This window comes from Rhodnius prolixus, unplaced genomic scaffold (genome assembly GCF_049639745.1).
Source record: "Rhodnius prolixus isolate KJV_2025 unplaced genomic scaffold, Rpr scaffold_1, whole genome shotgun sequence".
Taxonomy (NCBI): domain Eukaryota; kingdom Metazoa; phylum Arthropoda; class Insecta; order Hemiptera; family Reduviidae; genus Rhodnius; species Rhodnius prolixus.
The window spans coordinates 48084731-48097553 of NW_027411581.1; the positions used below are offsets into that span (position 1 = coordinate 48084731).

Genomic DNA, 12823 nt, shown 5'->3' on the forward strand with positions numbered 1-12823 from the left:
TCAGTCCGGATTGAATTAGAGTCTTTACTTTCCTGAAAATTACGCCACAAGCAGCTCTGTTCCGTGTCATCTCACTATTTCCAATCTCTTCAGGTCCATCTGCAGTCCTCGTCTTTGTGTTCGACCTACTTCTTTCTAGTCAGTAATTGTGTCTTGAAGTTATCAGCTCGGCGTTCAGTTGTTTTGTGTGGCCTATTAGATAAGGGGAGCTTTTTTTTTTGTTTTTTGGCAACATTTCTGTTCTAATAAAGCGAGTAAAGTTTGTTGTTTTTTACGGATAGTCTATTAATTGGAGTCTGTTCACTTGGCAATAGTTCTCCTTAATTAATACTTCCCTTTCAAAGATTTGCAGGCCATTTCCCACTTTAACACTAACGGACCACTTGACTAGCACCAGCTTCTCACAGGTTTTTCCAGCTGCTTCGAGGCTCTCTACAAGCGGGAGATCTTCAAATATGGCTGCCATTATTCTTCTATTCATCTTTTTGATTGTCTTTGATTCTGGCCTCAAGTAGATCTAGTTTTTTTTTTGCACTCTCAAAGCAGTAAGAGTAAGGAAAATTGTCGGGGATGTCTAATTTCAAAAAGTGAAATATTCTTTTTAGTAGAATGTTCCTGAAGAGGTAATTTAAAAGGAAAGAGGGAGTTAAAGTGGGTTCTGATCACTGATTTGTATTGTACAAAAAAATAAAAATAAATAGTCTCATCTTTATTTGTAAACATATTTAACTTCTCAATTTTTAATAAATTTTATTTTGAAAAGTACATGTAAAAAGTAGCCACCTCACATGATATCAATTATTTTTTTTATACATTTTAAGTATAAACTGCCTTTCTGCAGATTAATTTGAGAGCACTTTCATTGTGAGTTGTGATACACTTCTATCCCTATCTTTCGTTCTTATTATCTATACTCATCTAAAATTAAGTAAACAGAATTATTAATACACTTTGTTTGAATTCTAAAAAATGATTTGGCCCCTACTAAATATTTTTAATACTTTACTTGATGCAATTTCCATAGTTCCATTTCATTTTCTTTAAAATTGAAATTTAAAATCTTCTTAGACACTTTCATTGTAGAGTTTGTAAAAGCATACAAAATAATGAAGAGAATGTAGAGGGAAGACTCCTACCAGCCTTCCCAAAAACTGTTCTAATAACTTCAAAAACTTCAAATTAAACAAAATAAAAATAACTACAAAACGAGCATGAAAAATAAATGCGAAGTAGAAATAAAAAATATCTCCAAAAAGTGAAAAATAAATTTGGATTTATTTGAACCGTGATTCCGCTTAGAGAATTTTCTTTATCCTCAGAAATTCAGTAATTCTCTTTACGTCATAATGAAGGAAAAGTACTCACCTTTTTTCCAAAAGTGTGCTTTAAGGAATTTTCGTTGAAAAAAAAGTTACATAAGAAACTGTTCTATAGTACGAACATGTGCTATCTGGGTAAAATAAGAATTCAAAGTTTAGAAAAAATTTCCTGAGTCATTTTCAAATTAATCAAAACAAAATACTATACCTGCGCTGTTTAGTGAGTTTGCTAATGTCATTCTCTCATGCGGAATATAAAGTTAGAGTGGTAGAGTACTTTTAAATATTAAACGTAAACCATTTTCTCGAAACGTGTATTTCCAGTAATAACTTGATGCAGAAAATTTGACATAATCGTAACTTTTCTTACTGTAGTAAAAGAAAATAAAAGAAAAACCTCTATAATCTCCTTTACTTATTTCAAAAACCACTTAATTATTTAGGTTTTGGTCTATTTTCTTGTTTATTAACAAAAGCCAATACAATTAACTTAAAAGACATTTAACATAGCTATCTAAATACAACCCATTATATAAAATAAGTTCTTAAATTTATAACTTGTTTCAAATAAAACGGTTATATTTGATAGCGATATTAAATAACTTTTCAGTTAATTGAAATACCTTTTTTTTAAAAAAAAATTCATTCCAGAAAATGTACTGGTTAACGTGAAAAATGTTTTAGTATAAATTAAGGAAATTATTATTATTCTTTTTCATTTGCTTATTCAATATGCCTTCAAAGAAATACTATCAATTATTTATTTATTTATTAAAAATTAGTTACCAGTATAAAACGAACTTTTGTCTAATAGATTGCTATTATTTTAACAGATGGTTCACAGAAAGAATGGCAAGGAATAAAGTATGTTTGGAGAACGCTTTTGTGACAAGTACTGGTTGCTTGAATTTAAGAGGAACAGTCAGAGTAGTGAATATTAACTTTGAAAAACAAGTTATAGTAAGATATACCAGTGATAAATGGAATACTATCAGCGAAGCCTTATGTACTTATGTAGACGGTTCATCCGACGGATATTCTGACAGATTCGGCTTTACGATTCCTGCTTCCAATATACAAATTGGTCAAAGAATTGAATTCGCTCTTAAGTAAGTGAATATAATTTCAACTTTAATAAAAGAATGGAAATTGATTAATTTCCTTTACATAAATCTATGAAATATGTGTAGGAAAATTTTAGAACATTTTCAAAGTATTCTGCAGTTAATTTAAGCAAAAGTTTTAGAAACGGCCTCTTGGAAATAAATTTCAAATTATGTAGTTTATTATTTTACTATATCTTCGTCAAGATAATTTGGACATAAAAATAGATTTGCACTATATAGATTAACAATTAATAATAATGAGTTGTTAATCGTATTTTTTGGTAACTTAGTATTTTTTTATTTTTTGTAAAATTAGGTAAACTGGAGTTTGTTACGACTATCACTTTCTCTCAAACACTCACTCATATAATGTTGACATGTAGTTTGTATTTCGAGAGACTAGATTCTAAATGTCATGGATCATCTATTAAATAACTTAGCCCCGGTTTACACTGGTTTCTGCTGAAACTTGTTTCATAAGTTTATGTTATAATAAAGTGGAATTATTATAATTTGACATCAGAAAAATCTCATCAGATTAATTTGTCTTTAAATCTAAAAAAACGGGTTCAAAAGGTACCTACGATGTTGCACCTTAATTGAAAAACATAATTATCGCTCATAATTTAAATTTGTCCCAATCTTTTTGGTAAAATATCGTTTCAATAGAATTATATATTTCAAATTTATTATCTTATTAAGTTAACCATAATATTATTATTTATTAAAATATTATTTTCTTTAAATATTCAAAATATTTGTTTACAGATATACTGTTAGTGGAGAAGATTATTGGGATAACTACAATGGGGCTAATTACAGCTTCCAGTGCGTACCCGAAGGTCCACCAAAACCTGTAACTTCTGCTTATCTACCTTCATCTGCTTTAGAATCATGGGGTTCGTTCTACTGAGAATTAGAGATTATATTATTAAATTCCCCCTTTCTTTGAGGTTCCCAAATTATCCTGACTTCAAGACTGAACATGAAATTCGTCCTTGTCATTCCCCTTTCCCTTTAAAGAATATTGTCCATCGTATTTTTTAACTTAGATCTTATCTTAGCCCCATTTCCTTTCTACATGATGAAATTAAATATCGATAAAAAATTCCCTAATGTGTATATATGTATTGAGTAAATACAGATTATGATATAGAGATATATTTAGAATTTATATAGAAATTAATTAAAAGAAATAAATTTTTATAGACTTGGAATATTTAAATAGGGTAATTATTCCCTTTAAAAAAAATAAATATATAAATAAAAAGTAATATATTGTTGCCTTTTTGAATATATTTTTTGTATTTATTGTGAATTCGTAATGATACATAGATTTGTATACTTGATTTGTACCTGATGTTATTGTATAGTCAAATGAATAAATAATGGAAATAGTTGTATTTTAATTAAAAAAAATATTTTTGTGTATTTTAGAGTTTTTTCTGATACCCTATAACTTTAGGCAGTTATAAAAAAATAATTAGCTGTGTCTATTATAACTTCCAGATCTAAGAAAGAGATAATTTTTTCAAGCACAAACAAACTATAATTTATTTTAAAGCTAGTCAGAAATAAATTTCTGGGAAAATATAGTTTTATTCCTGGGAGAGGTGGAAAATAAAATATTATGGCAATAGAATGTATCTGCGGAATTAAATGAAAGCTACTAGAGCTATTAGCTATTATACTTACATTTGCGAAATTAAAGAATTTATCATCATCTTATCAGTTTTTAAAACTTCGTACATTAGTCAGTAATTAAACTAAAATTTAGTTTTTTCCCTACCAAAATCCAAAATATAATAGAAATTAAAGTGCTTACAAAACTGTATTGGATGCAACCCAATATTTCAAATATAGTTTGCTTGAATTTTACTCCAGTTGTCAGAGAAGTCCAACCTTCGGCTACCCTAAGATGAAATGATATGTCTAGCTTTCCAGGAGTTAAGGATACCTGCTTCAAAACATTTAAAGAAAAACATAAAACATGTTCTACAATTGTGAAATTCATCCTATTTCTTCGAAAATTTAAAAATCCGTCATAATTAAAGAACAATGTCAGATTTTGGTGAATATTGCACCTTCGTTCTTTCTAAATTTGATGTTATCTATTGATTGTTTTCATGAGTTTAAATTCAAATTCATTCAAATATAAATTTTGAATTTAACTAAATTAACTTGGTAAAATAAACAATTTAGAAAGTACATGCAAAATAAAACTGAATAAATTATTTACTTGAAGTATTGAAGGTAAGCTGAAATTTTAAAAACAAGAAATCTGGTGTGGTACACCCCTATGATTTTCGCTGCAGTAAGTTCTAATCGACAAATTAATTATCTTTCATCGATGAATTTTGAAAAACGAAAGAATTTCGTCCAGAGGCCGGACAACGGTACACTAAAAAAAAAAACTATTGGCGCCAATATTATTATTTTAGAAATAAAAGTGCTAGCTTTTGTAATAGAGATAGCCTTGGCAAAAAAATCCCATTTCAAATAAAAATGAATGAAATTTAGAAATGTCACTGTGTTCGCTATGTAAGATAAATATTTCATGCCATTTTCGAGAAAATTGCAAAAAAAAAAATCCATAAAATCGCATTTCTGGTTGAGTATTCTGACAAAACCTTTCCTGATATTTTCCCAATAGTATTTTATAACAGCAGCAGTATTTGCTTCAACTTAACTGATGGTTGGACATCTAGAAATGTGGGTGTAAATAAAGAGAAGAAAAAAGAAAGATTGGGAAAAAGAAAGCTTAAACGGTGAGGGTACTTAAAGAGAATATGAAGTGGGCGGACGGGATGGAGTTGAAGAGAAGAAGAGGCTAGCAAAGACAAGGAAGGAAGACATTGGTGGGCTGATGGCGGGTCGAGAATTGAGAGAGGGAGATTGGTAGGACAGAAACTATTGGAGACAGGAAGTGACCTGACGATAACCCATTAAAGGAGAAAACGGTAAAGAATTATCTTGTTTTAACAAAAACCCGTTTTAACTCGTTAAATAATGTTTTTTTTTCGTAATCTTGGGTCTAAAAAATATTTATTATGAACATAAAGTTTATGTTCATATTAAACATTTATTATGAACAAAGAAGGTTTGTGAGATGCAAATGCAAAACATGCACCATTGAAAATAAATATTTGATCTCAAATAAAATTATAAAATCTATTTTTATTTGAAAGTTATAGTAGTAACTACATTATATTGCCTTAAAAGAAGCAGTTAATAGATTGAATGTCTTTTATTACTAAAAGGTCTGCATTGTCTCCCTCAGAAAACGAGCATGCACTTTGAGAACTGCCCGCTACAATAACGACAGTTTCGCTACATTTTTTAGTACAAATGTAGCTAAGTTGATTTCAAGGAAAAATATTTTCCTGAAGCCCATGAAAAAGGTACCTTGGAGCTCTAGTTTCATGCTCTGCACGCTCTTATTCTCACACTTACTTTGGGTTTAGCTGTCACTTTTCGCTGAGGTTCTTAGATCACTTGCAAGGCTGACGGATGACGATGGCTGGAGGATGACGACCAGCAGCGCGTCGTTCAGAGAACCAAATCGTTGAAAATTTACAATTGACGATGGAGTTTAGTGCAAGTCAGGCGCAGCCATATAGTCGATTTATGTTTAAAAACTGCGTCTGGCTGCAGCATCTCAGCCACGACGATCTGTTCTAAACAAACTGGCTTGTCTGGTTTAGCCAGATGGTCTAAAGTAAAGTAGGCGGAAAGCCTCCGTCGTATCTATATCTTGACGGTCGAGGATGCAATAAGTTACCCTCGGACGATACCATTGATTACAAAAAGAACTGCAGCCCTGTTACTAAGAAAGCAACGCTTCCAAATACCTCAGATTCATTGATTTTTTTTCTAGCTTATGTATCGAAACTGTGCAGGTTAATTAGACGAAGGCTTGCCTGCAAAAAGGCGGAGTTTCCTTAGATATGAAACGAGGTCGAGTTAGAAGGTAAGGCTTCATAACTATAAAAACTACTTCTGCAAATTGGGATACCTAGTGCTCTAATGAGTTAAAATCCCGTCTGCTTAAGAAGAACGATTACGACTTCAAACTTTATTTACTTAAAGTTTGTCAGAATTTTATATAAAAGGAACAATTGGAATTTCATGTATACATGGTTGTCTCCAGTGAACAAATTAATTTTGGTTTCTATCTTTTACCTAATTCAACATAAACAAGTAGAACAATCTTATCTTTTTTCCTCTTTTATAGCATCTAAGGATTCAAACTGGGTGCGTTCCACTTGGCGACCACAACGACCAAAACATACTTTCAGGCGTTCCACTTGGCGACCGCGGTCGTTGTGGTCGTGGCGAAAACGTCACTAATGACGTCATTATTTTCGCCCACACAACGACCACAACGCCCCACCTAAAAAGCTGGGTCGAAGTGGGCGTTCAGAGTTGGCGCAATTTTTAAAACAAAATATGGCGACCGAAAAAATTATCTCATGTAAATGAAAGTATTATTTCATGTAAATAATAGAATGTGTTTCTCGAAAGTCTACTAAAAATAAATAAATAAATAATTACTTAACCCTTTACATACTAAATCACTGAATAACACAAAATCATTTACCTGAAATAACTTTTAAATTCTTCATCTGAATAAAGATCAATTACACTGATAGCTAATAATACGTGGCCTAAGTTTTCGCTTTTTATCATTGCGATTTTGTAAAATTACATTCCACTCTAATCGGAACTAGATAAAGAACTTTCTAAAGCATTATTAATAAATATCCAACTGTTGCCACAAAAGACATTTTAATTTTATTTATACGTAAATTTTATAAATACTCCACTAAAATGTAATATAAAAAATTGAATTATATATATTCTTTTAATATAAGTCAACTTTACCAATAATTAATAAAGTTTATTATAACTGCTTATAAATGGGGTTTAAATTAATAAATAACCTCTTCAAGCTTCTAACTTATTTTCGAAGCCGCCATATGTAATGTTTACATGAACGGTTAAAACGCCCACAGTCCGTTCCACTTGGGTTTTCGATCGCAACGCCCACAAGCAAGTGGAACGGCCAAAATCGCGGTCGTGGTCGTGGTCGTGGTCGTTGTGGTCGCCAAGTGGAACGCACCCACTGTAGCGCCATTTCATTTGCTTCAGCTGTTTTGCTCAGTTAGCGTTTAGTACACTGAAACAGAGTTAGTTTTTTAGAGAGTGAAACTCCATTAGTGCTTGCTATAAGTTGAAAAATAGCTATTTTGATTAATGGATAGCTCAAATAATAAAATTTAAAATATAGGTTATAAAAATGAAAACCATTCAACCAAATAATATACTCGTAAACACACAAAATGCTCATATATTGTAATTTACAATTTGTAAATAAATAAATCTAAAAATGATTCAAATTGAAACTTATCAACTTTAAAATGTTTTAATTAAAAAATCCCAGCAATCTGGGCAAGAACAATACCATATCCTAAATTACATTTAATCTGTCATAACATTAATTACTCGGATAATGCTCTAATCAGTGGCATAAAACCGAAGTTAGTTTACCTTAGGCAGAACGGTATTAACATTAACAAGTGTTGATGGGAAAGTCTATAGGATAGGTAGTCAAAAGTGCAGGCTGCACGACTGACCGGCTTTGGTATTCCTTAAGAGTTAAATGAAATCTTAGTGAAATAATTATGTATATGTCGAACCTGTTGGATTCCAAGATTAAAACTTTTTAAACTCTAAAATTAATAAGATGCACAAGCTTTTTCAAGCTAGAAGCGATGTCGGCTATCAAAAAGTGTTCAGACAGAACATGAAGATCTTAACCCCGTTGTTCTCAAAGAGGCAGTGTCAAAAATGAAGAGAAAAAAGATAGATACAGTTTAGAAGACCCGAGTTTGGATTAGGAGTGCATTTAACTTTTCAGATACCTAGTTTGTTATCTTAAACCTTGATTTCTTAGTTTTTCATCCTCTTTTAGAATTTTCAGTTTGGGATTCTAACATGGATACTAAATTTTACAAATGGCTAAGTGGTACCTAATCAAATGGGTACGTTAGCGACAAAACAAAAAAAAACAAAAAAATTATTTTAGTAACAATTTAAATATATATGATAAAAACCAAATGATAAGTTCGTGACTAAACAGTCAACTGTCAATTTAAGAGAATCGGAGAGGAAAAAAGATAAGATTGTTCTACTTGTTTATGTTGAATTAGGTAAAAGTTAGAAACCAAAATTAATTTGTTCACTGGAGACAACCATGTATACATGAAATTCCAATTGTTCCTTTTATATAAAATTCTGACAAACTTTAAGTAAATAAAAAAGACGCCTTAGGGTAAAAAAGAATATGTTAAATAAGTCAAGACCTGCCATGAATCGGTCTTTAAAAAGAATGGATTTGTGGCTAGAACTAATTTTTCCAACATCTCCCAAAATTGACCAGAGAAACCAGCTACACTTACGCATTAAAAATGGAGGGACAAGATGATGAAGATGAAATTAATGATGATGTGTAATTGATCAATAGTTTGTTCATGGTTGACTTTCAATGAATTTCATCTTTCTATCAACACTATGGAAAACATAGATACTCTAAACGCTCAGCGTTATTAAGCTGGAGTCATGGCAAAAAAAACTTAACTTTTGCCTGTTAAGATATCTTTAGCCAACCAATTTCGGCCAAATTAAAGAATTTGATGGCAATAAACTTCTCTTACACCTCTGCCTCAAAGATCTTTTAATTTTATTCGATTCCACACTTCAAATCATATTAACAAGAGCTCCAACTGTTAGCAAAATCAGGCAAACATAGAGGGCATTCAACATTTTAAACAAATCTTAAACGTAATAATTAATTGTTCTTAAGAAAACCCCTCCAAGATTGACAAACCGTGATCATATCTTATTTCTTAATAACAAATCATAATTAAGACGTAATATAGTGCTTGTCGTTTTTTTTATCTTTAGTTTGTCCCGTTATGCATAAAGGGTGTTTTAGTGGACCCAATATTTAGTAGCAATTGTTTAGAAAACACTTAAATTATTGTAGAAGTCAAAATCACAGGAAAAGGTAGGCTTTTTTAGTATCTTTGAATTTTTTCAATTAACGAAAGGAGCTAAAACTTATTCCTAATACAGTCCTTTAAATTCTTGGGTCACAACGATATTGAAAAGAAAAGAATATTGCTATTTACTACTCATATTTGCATCAGATTGGAGATGTTGTACTTGAACTAATTACAGCTACTTATTTTTATTTATATATAAAGAAATACCGAGGACACATGCTGTTTACTGCTCCTGACTATCCGGGTTTACAAGTCAACTTGGGAAAATTGATTTTACTTTTGCGTTGCGTGAAGAAGAACAGAAAGAATTTAATATAATTTGCCGTCTTCTAAACTAAATAATTCTACATCAAACAATGATAAAAAATACTTTAAAAAACTAATATATCTTTAAATATGCAACCACATAACTTGAAATACAGCGCAGTTTTTTCTGGAAAGCTATGCACCAATCCAAATTTTCGAAAATTTAAAATGAGATTGAAATGTTTAATATGATGAGAAAAAAAAGGTTTTAACTTCCTAAAAACAAAAAAGAAAATAATTAAAGCGAATACAAGCAGCTTAAATTTTAGCAAACTTTTAGTAATTAAACTTTTTATTTCAACAAGGGCAAGTTAAAAGTGTAAGATTCAGAATAGTACTAACTTTAATGTTAACAGAAATCTGTAAAGAAAAGCATAAATAATTAGGACTCAGCGCAAAACCATTTCTACTTACTCTATATTAGTGGAGTTAAGTGTCAAGAGTTAAGTGTAAGTTAAGACTTGAAACTTCTTGGGAACATAAATACGAGTACAATTTTTTTAAGGAACATGCTTATTATCAACTATATTGAGATTAAGGAAGGTGGATACCTGATGCACAAGTTTTATTAGCATGGAGTTATTATTTTTTTTAATCGTGGCTAGGGAAATTATCTTGATGTATGAAAATTTTGTAAACAAATTTTATTAAAAATTATATAAAAATATAGAATGAACCTCTAAAATCTAGAGACTAGAATTACAAAAACCTAAAAAGGGTTGGAATAATACTTCTTGAAAGTGTAAAAGACTAAATTGGGCCGAACTTTAACACGAAAGAGGTAATATGAATGCAAACAAGGTATGAAAAGGATGCGAAAATGATGTGTTACTTGTTAGATTAGAAAATCGAGAAAAACTATATAGTATAGGTAGATTAAACATACATAACCAAGAGGTACTTAGCGACAGTTTGATGTGAATATGATTTGCGGAACTGAGACATACATGCAACTAGATGTATAGAAGAAAGTTAATGTCACCTCCCCCTAAAAAATATTAATTCTAATTTTGTTCTTAAAACTAAGTGAAAAGAGATCACTTATAATTCGATGGTGAGGGCTGTATCATCTGCAAGAAATTCTAGCTAAGACAGGTTTGCATGTATTGTCTGCTAGTTAACGTCCTCTGATTGAATGAACGTGTAAGAACATTCTCTCCTTACAGAATTCTCAACCCTTAGAAACTTCAAAGCCCTATATATATATATATATTTTCCTCCAAGTAACAGTTTTCGTAGTAATGTTAGTTTGATCGAAATGTGAAGTGTATATCGCTTATACTTAGTGCAATGTCTATTTATTGGTAGTTGAATAGTGCATCTAGTTCTAGTGTATGAAATCTGAACCATTAGCGTCCTACACGAAGATGGAAAGCGAACTTCGAGAAAGAGAACTTATTTATTAGTTAAGGTGGGAAGTAGTCTGCATACTGCAGGATATTAATGAGAAAAAAGATTATATTTTTGAGGTCAGTCATGACAGAATTTATGAGGAAGTAATGTCCGAAGAAGTTGGAGAGGGAATCGATTTCACATACTTAGCAATCACCCTCTGCTGGTCGATAAGATGGAGATGAGGTTTAAAGGCCTTCGAGAGTTGTTCAAGAAAGAGAGGAATAAATTATATATTGTGCTGTGGATGCAGAAGTTCATTTCTTTTTTATCTTATTTCAAGTGTACATATTACAATCTTGATGAATTTGAGGATTGCGTATTCAATGGAAAGTTACATTTCTTTCCCAGATCTTGAAAAGGATGTTAATGGACGGTCTGTATGCGCGTACAGTGACTCAAAATTAACTTCAACATATTTTGTTAAATTTCGTTTATACATAACATATATTTGGATAAATAGCATTTATTTAAATAATATTTCTAAGAAAATCCCATTAGGCTATTCTGAGAAATGATACGGACGCTGAAAGTGCTATTACAGTGTCAAGTCAGTTTTACAATCAGATTAATGTTAGTAAGAATTAAATTGATCTAAAAGTTTAGAATAGTTTTATTTACATTTTCAAATGCCTATTCTGTTCACACCATGCAGACTTCTACTTAAAACCACTTTTTCAGACCTAGTGGACATCAAAATGTAAAATGGAGAAAATTCGAAATCGATAATTTTACATGATTACAGTACTTCCCTTTTGCAGTAGTTAGTAAAAGAAAGTAAAAACACAGTTTGATGATAAAAGCTTTAGAATTTTATAAGTTTACCACTATGAGTACAAACATGCTAACAACTTACCATCAACAAATTAGAGCAGATCAATCATGAAGATATGTTTCAATTTCCTTGGACATAGGCGTTCGCCTCAGCGAATTAAAGCAGAATACAAGGCATTTAAATCAGGGGCCAAACAGGTAAACAAGCGGCTCAACTGCCTTCTAGTTTCAAGAAATTATTTTAATTTGTTGTTTCACAATAAGTCACGTGATTTAAGAAGGGGAAAGAAAGAGAATTTGTTGCCAAACTTTTTCTAAGAGTTAGGTACAGTAAACAAATTTATAATTATAATAGTAAGGCTCATGGGGAATCCTAACTAATCTTGTTACATAGAACTAACAAAAATACAGACTGCTTGGCACTTGTTATAACACTTCCTAAAATTATATTTAAATAGAGCCACAAATTTATGTGTTCTTAAGAAATGAAACTCAAACGCACTTGATAATCAGGACTCTAAACTAAAAAAAAATAATAATAAAGAACACTGGGAAAATAAACAATTCAAAGCGGTCCTAACCTCCATTGGTAAACTTTGACAAAACCTTGGTCAGAAAGGGATTGGTAACCTGTAGTTTGAGTTCCTGTACTTTTTCATTTCTGAGATATTTCCTTTCTGTTTCGCCCTCAAAAATAGTTTGAGGGGGCAAAACAAGAGAAAACAGATGGAAATCAGCTTGAGCTCTAGGCGTACATCAAATCCACCAGATACAATTACCAAAAAATAAGAATGTTTTGCGAGTAGCTGTATATAAGATAGATATAAGCCCCCAATTTACACGAAAATTTGGTTCACAA

At 31.0% G+C, this 12823-nt stretch overlaps 1 protein-coding gene and 1 long non-coding RNA gene across 3 annotated transcripts in view; one reads left to right on the forward strand and one right to left on the reverse strand.

The window, feature by feature from the left end:
• The window catches only part of LOC141448960 (glycogen-binding subunit 76A-like), a 23567-nt gene extending 19711 nt beyond the window's left edge, over nucleotides 1–3856 (forward strand). Inside the window, exons 4-5 of the mRNA XM_074117883.1 lie at nucleotides 2153–2428; nucleotides 3194–3856. Of these exons, the coding sequence (XP_073973984.1) occupies nucleotides 2153–2428; nucleotides 3194–3338 (421 nt within the window). The 3' untranslated portion in view covers nucleotides 3339–3856. The remainder of the gene's footprint in view (nucleotides 1–2152; nucleotides 2429–3193) is intronic.
• Nucleotides 689–12346, reverse strand: LOC141449027 (uncharacterized). Of its 2 annotated transcripts, XR_012455303.1 has the most exons (3): nucleotides 12047–12346; nucleotides 4251–7604; nucleotides 689–1688 (listed from the first exon to the last, which is right to left on the reverse strand). It is a non-coding gene; the product is annotated as an uncharacterized lncRNA (long non-coding RNA). The 2 variants fall into 2 exon arrangements; XR_012455302.1 differs by having other exon boundaries at nucleotides 689–7604.
• Nucleotides 12347–12823: the final 477 nt, after the last annotated feature.